The sequence below is a fragment of the Opisthorchis viverrini genome (assembly GCF_000715545.1).
Source record: "Opisthorchis viverrini unplaced genomic scaffold opera_v5_128, whole genome shotgun sequence".
NCBI classification, from domain to species: Eukaryota; Metazoa; Platyhelminthes; class Trematoda; order Opisthorchiida; family Opisthorchiidae; genus Opisthorchis; species Opisthorchis viverrini.
In genome coordinates, this window is record NW_008751782.1 from 577,826 (window position 1) to 583,557 (window position 5,732).

General features: G+C 48.3%; 1 protein-coding gene across 1 annotated transcript in view; it reads right to left on the minus strand.

Annotated features, from left to right (window-relative positions):
- The window catches only part of T265_06200 (hypothetical protein), a gene marked incomplete at both ends in the record, with an annotated part of 13,915 nt that extends 13,841 nt beyond the window's left edge, over window positions 1–74 (minus strand). The window contains one exon of the mRNA XM_009171408.1: window positions 8–74. Within this exon, the coding sequence (XP_009169672.1) occupies window positions 8–74 (67 nt within the window). The remainder of the gene's footprint in view (window positions 1–7) is intronic.
- Window positions 75–5,732: the final 5,658 nt, after the last annotated feature.

Sequence of the window (5,732 nt, forward strand, 5' to 3'; positions counted from 1 at the left end):
CAGTCACTCAGATCATTGGCCAGAAGGTTAACGTCACGCTCTTCCTCAAAATTATAACGCTGTTGGACGAGCATATTACATGACCGCCTAAAACAAAATAACTTCTATTATTCGTCTGCTTCAAGCTCCCGGAGCTGCACTATCGCCACAAATTGAGGTCTAGTGCCACAAAAACAACAAACGCAAAATAACAACAAAGATATTTCAAACAGATGAAAAACACTTGGAACCGATTGAGTAGTGATCGTTTTCGGAAAGGTTTGGTAACAATCGGCAGACTTACTGCTGGGCACAATGGCTTCGTCATCATCATCATCATCATCATCATCACTGTCAGCTGTAACAACCGCATACTTGTCGTACGGATGTTGTAGCTGCCACAGCTTCGTTCACCGGTGATTTGGGCAGGTTGGATAGGCAGTTGCGCACTGGAGGCGTGATCTGATAAATTGGTGCGTAGCTAGAGCACTGTCAGTGGAGTGCTAAGTGGGGGAATTGGAAAGGGAGCTATGCCTTGGAGGCAATAGCTTGCATGCACGATCGCCACTGAGGGCGCGACTAAGCCGTCTGACAATGTCTCTAACCATTGATGTGGCCCGTCGCGGGGTCCCTATCCAGGAAGACGGTAATGACCAGCGCAGCTGAGTTTGCTGGTAATGGCTTCGCTGCCAAGTCATTATTTGACCGCTTCTGTTTCGTTTCCACCCTTCACGTGGTTGTGCAAAAAGAACCCCCCGAGGAAGTCGGTCGACTAGCATGCGCAACACGTGACCAAGCCAGCGATACTTATGCGGTGTGATCAGTTCATCTATCGAGGATGAGTTATTTCTTCCGAATGCCATTCGACGTACTTCAGGACTGTTCATCCGGTGTTCCTACCAGACTCGGGCAATTCTCCGAAGACATCGATGGTCAAACACTGAAAGTTTTTGGCGTCCTCAAGGCGCAGCGGCCACGTTTCTGGCCCGTATAGCAATATGGATCACACCGCAGCATTGTAAACTCGACCCTCGGGAGAGAAGCTTGTGTCACGCCTACGCCACAGGGGAAACAGGTTCCCAGGAGCTGCTCTTTCGCAAGACCACGGGGATCGATACATCTGCCAAGGTAAACAAATTTGTCTACTACCTAAATCAGTTCATCCGCAAGCATGAGGCTGAGGCTCGAGCCCACCCAGTCTTGCAGTAGCACTTTACACTTTGCAGGTGTGAAGCGCATGCCAAACCTTGAGGCGGAATTATTTAGATTATTTAATATTGTTTGCATTACCACGGGGTCAGATCCAAGGAGAGCTATGTAGTCTGTGTACTTGATACCTGTGAGCGCACGTCCCGGGAGCATTTCGACCCCACATGCACTAGAGCCTGATAGTGATTCTTTCACGGTCGCATCAATGACGAAGTCGAAGAGGAAAGGTGAAAGAAGACAGCCCTGTCTGACACGACTTGACGTGAACTCAGATAACAGCTTCCTGTAGACCTTCACAAGGCCGTAGGAGTTGGCGCACATCGTCTTAAGGAGGGTCAAGAATTTATGAGGGACGCCTCTGTTCTACTGACGATGCCATAGTGCCCGGCGGTCCACAGAGTCAAGGGCAGCTTCCGAATCAAGAAACACAACCATTGTTGATTTCTGGAAGCCTTGTTGCTGTTCAAGAGCCTGTCGGAAGGTGAATATATGATCGATAGATCCTCTTGCAGGACGGAACCCAGCTTGGTTTTCACGGATCTCTCTCCCTGTGTTCAGTCAACCTTCGAAGGATAAGGCCAGAGAGCACCGTCGATGCAACAGTTAACAGGTTGATGCCATAGTGGCTTTCACACAGCGTCCGCGTACTCTTTTTGAAGAGAGGAGCAACTGTCGACATCCCCCATTCTGCAGGCATCTTCTCTTCGTTCCACATAACACCAATAAGCCTTGTCAGGTTGGTCACCAGGGGTTCCCCGTCTTCTTTGAAGAGGGTTGGATACAGACCGTCCGGTTCCAGTGCCTTCTCACGTTTCAGTGAGGATAGTTCGTACCTTATTTCTTCTTCCGACGGACGATCAAGGTTTACATTCCATTGGACCGTATGCACCATCTCCACAGGCTGTGTTGCAGGAGGCCAGCTGACCTGTTCTCCGAAGTGCTCGGCTTATCTTTCCAGTCGACGTTTTTGCGAGTGAATCAATGAGCCATCTTTTTCACTTGTTGTTTCGCTGATTGTTGCTTTCCTAGGGCCAGCCGGTCGTGTTAATTGATATAGGTCGGCTTTTTCCTGTAACAAAAGCCTTCTTCATCTTCTGAGATTTCGATGTCTACCAGAGCTCTCGGTCTTTCCTTAGACACTTCTTTAATTGGCGTCTGAAGGATTTTCAGGCACCGTCATACTCGTTGCCTGCTGGTATGACTTTCCTGGTATCAATCATGGATAGCAATCTCGACGACATCCAGTGGTCTTGTGGTCGACTTGGAGAAGTTGGACAGGCAGCACTGAACGCCGCCAGCATAGCTCCTTTCACATTTTGCCACGCTTCATCCACATGCTCACTGCCACCACAGTATTGTTTTACTGTGGAGAGTTGTTGAGCTAGCTCAGGTCGATACTGTTGAGCTATGGTAATTCTTCGAAGACAGTGGATTGGCATGCTTCTCGCTAACTTGAGAGGGTCTGAAGGGAAACGAACCGTCAGGCGTGCATACACCATGGCGGGATCGGAACAAGTGGTGTGCCCCAGAAGGAACGGCAGTCTTAAATTTTAGCTCTCCATCGGTGGCTGATGTCCACGTGGTCCAACTGGGCCCACGGTTGATTTGCAGTTGGTGGTCGCCACGTTACGCGATGCGAACGTTTATGTTGAAACCTCGTACTTGCCAGAAACGGTTCATGAGCAGCACACAGCTGAAGGATTCTATCACCGTTGTCTGTGCGGCGAACATCGACTCCGAAGCGACCACCCACATGTGATTCCAGTGAGATTAGACGACCTACTCCAGCATTCAAACCGCCTTCATGAATCAGAATGCTTTTTGTTTGACGAATGAGCCCGGATAGCTACCGGTAGAAAATATCTTCCTCAGCATCAGAACTGCAGTCCATCGGGGCATAAGCCGACAATAAAGATAGGCACCGTTTTTCATGACGAGAGACATTGAGCTTGATTGAGCTGAATAACCGAACAGCGCAGAGACGACTGTTCACTGGGATCCAATACAGCGAAGCGCGTTTAGCTGTGAGGCTGAGTGCAACTCCGACGCCATATATTCGAAGAGTCATCACTTCTGATCATAGGACAAACAGAGGGAGAAATGTGAAAGAGCTGAGTTCATCCTTGGCGTTCTGGGATGCATAACCACACTTGGGTCTTGTATGCGGTTTCGGAGACACATCACACATCAATTTTAAGGGAGTATAAGGCTTCAGTAAGCATTGCCTGTTTGCCTATTCTACTTAGAGTATGGACGTTAAAAGCTCCTATATAGAAAGGATTTAGTGGATTTAAAAGGGTGTTATATCGTTTATGTTCAATAGGCAGCGAGGAGCATAAGGCTCTTCGGTCAGATAAGTGACAGTCAAATGAGCCAGCGACATTTGCTAGCGTGGTGGGAAGGGGTTGGGGAGGGACATCGGTGGACACCGGACTACTTGGGCAACTGATACTTCCCGGTTGCCAAGGCCGAGGAAGGGGGCTTGGTTGAGGTGCCCCACCTTGAGCCTTTGACCCAAGGATTCGACCCACAAAGCAGCAGACAGTAGGGCTTTTCTTTGGGGACCCCACCCGGAGCCCAGGACTCAATAGTCTGAACTGCCCGGCTGCAGGGGGTTGGCCTAACCTGAGGGCACAGAAAATAAGGCATTACTGTCTCATTCCTAATGCGGCTGCGCACAGCAGGTGCCTTCTGAGCAACACCGGACTGTTTGGTTGCACCTTGTCGTATGTAACCCGCGGGATCATTGCAGCACTCAAGTCCGAATACCACATCAATGTGGCAGCTTCATGTCGGGAAAAGTTGTAGCGACCCAGTCACCCACATACTTGACTGTTCAACTCAATCGCTCACTGAATCGCGAGGTTTGTCTATTTTCTCATACGCACACGTCGCATAAAGCTGACTCATCGGACATCGATTGTCTGCACCGCCTAGTCAGCGTAGCGACCACTCATGTACCGACGCGCCCACGAACACTCACTGGGACCTACATAAAGGGAAACCGAACCCAGTCAGGACACAGACTCGCGCGCGCGTAGGGAGCAGGACGCCCACCTCTCCACAAGTCCACGGAGAACCATGGAGTACGTGTAGCAGTCGAACTGCGGAGAAAAACACGTTCCCGCTGTCCGGACCTCCACCAAGGGACTCTCATATACGATAAGTTCCCTTTCTGACTTGCTCCCATTCTCGTACTGTATTTATTTTTATACGTGTCGCAGAAATACTAAAAACTTCTATTAGTGCACACATACACCTTCTGATTTGTATTATAGCTATCACCAACTGTGCACTAATAAAGTCTCTTCAAGCCAAATGACCAGGTTACGAGGTTGGTCGAGATTTATAGCGGAAGGAGAACCAATCAGCTAAGTCAGTGTGAGTGACAAAGTGTTAGATCGATGGGAAACCTACATGGATTTGGGTCCAACCTAAGGTCTAGTCCATCTGGTTCGGTTCCCGCGATGATCACTCGTCAACGTCGTTTTCACTTTCCGTCCATCTGTGTGGATGAGCTAATGCTACAATAGCTGTGTGAGGAAGAGGGATTCTGTCAACTTTGGTCGGGTTGGTATTTCCACGCCTTTGTTTTTGCTAATGATTCTAATTGCAGTGACAATCACACAGTCAACTCAGTGTCAACTCAGTTTATCTAAGACTGCTTTCCGTACGCTTACCAGTCCAACACCCTCGATTATGTTCACACTGTGATGCTTGGTAATGTTCACCACCTGGGCTATCAGCCGCTGTAGTGCGAATCACAATACCGGTCTTAAAACTTCCACATTCTCCAGATTTATTCCATGTCTCGTGTCTAAGGCATGTACCGCCATCGCTGAATCTTTGATTAGCGTTTAGTATTCTTCCGCATTCCCTGGTGGTTTGTTTATCCTCGTTTTATGCTCACCAATTCTGGGGTGCGATCCCCTGCCATTTTATCCTATGTAAACCTTAGTGCAATCGTTGCAGTTAATTTTATACCCACAGTCCCTGGTCCTTTCAACCGGGAGGGTATCTTTCAATTGCAACGAAACTGAACGTAGCGTTTTCCCTTCTGGAAAACTTGGTCACCCGCCCTAACACGAAAAATCTCGCGACCAACACCTAACAAAGATTTTGCTTGACTTAGCTGCTTGGTCCACCTTCCACCTTAAATCTCGACCAACCTCGTAACCTAGTCACTTGGCCTGACGAAGCTTTTGTGTCAGAGGCGAAACGTTGCCCAGCAACACATCCACCGATTGTTACCAAACTTTTCCGGAAACAAAGATATTTCTCTGAAAACAAAGTGAAAATGAAATGGACCTATTGTTATTCATATTCGTATATTCATATTCATCATATTTATATTCATCAGATAACCTGGATCAAATGTCATTTTCAATGGCTGGCATTCATATATTGCTACGTTACTGACGGAACGCAAGAATGATCATGGTGTACCCAGCCAAGGGGAGTTGTACCGCAGTACCAAATTTTGGTTGTGCCATACGTTTTTGCCACATAACGCGTCATGCACCTCACGATTTGTGCCAATATGA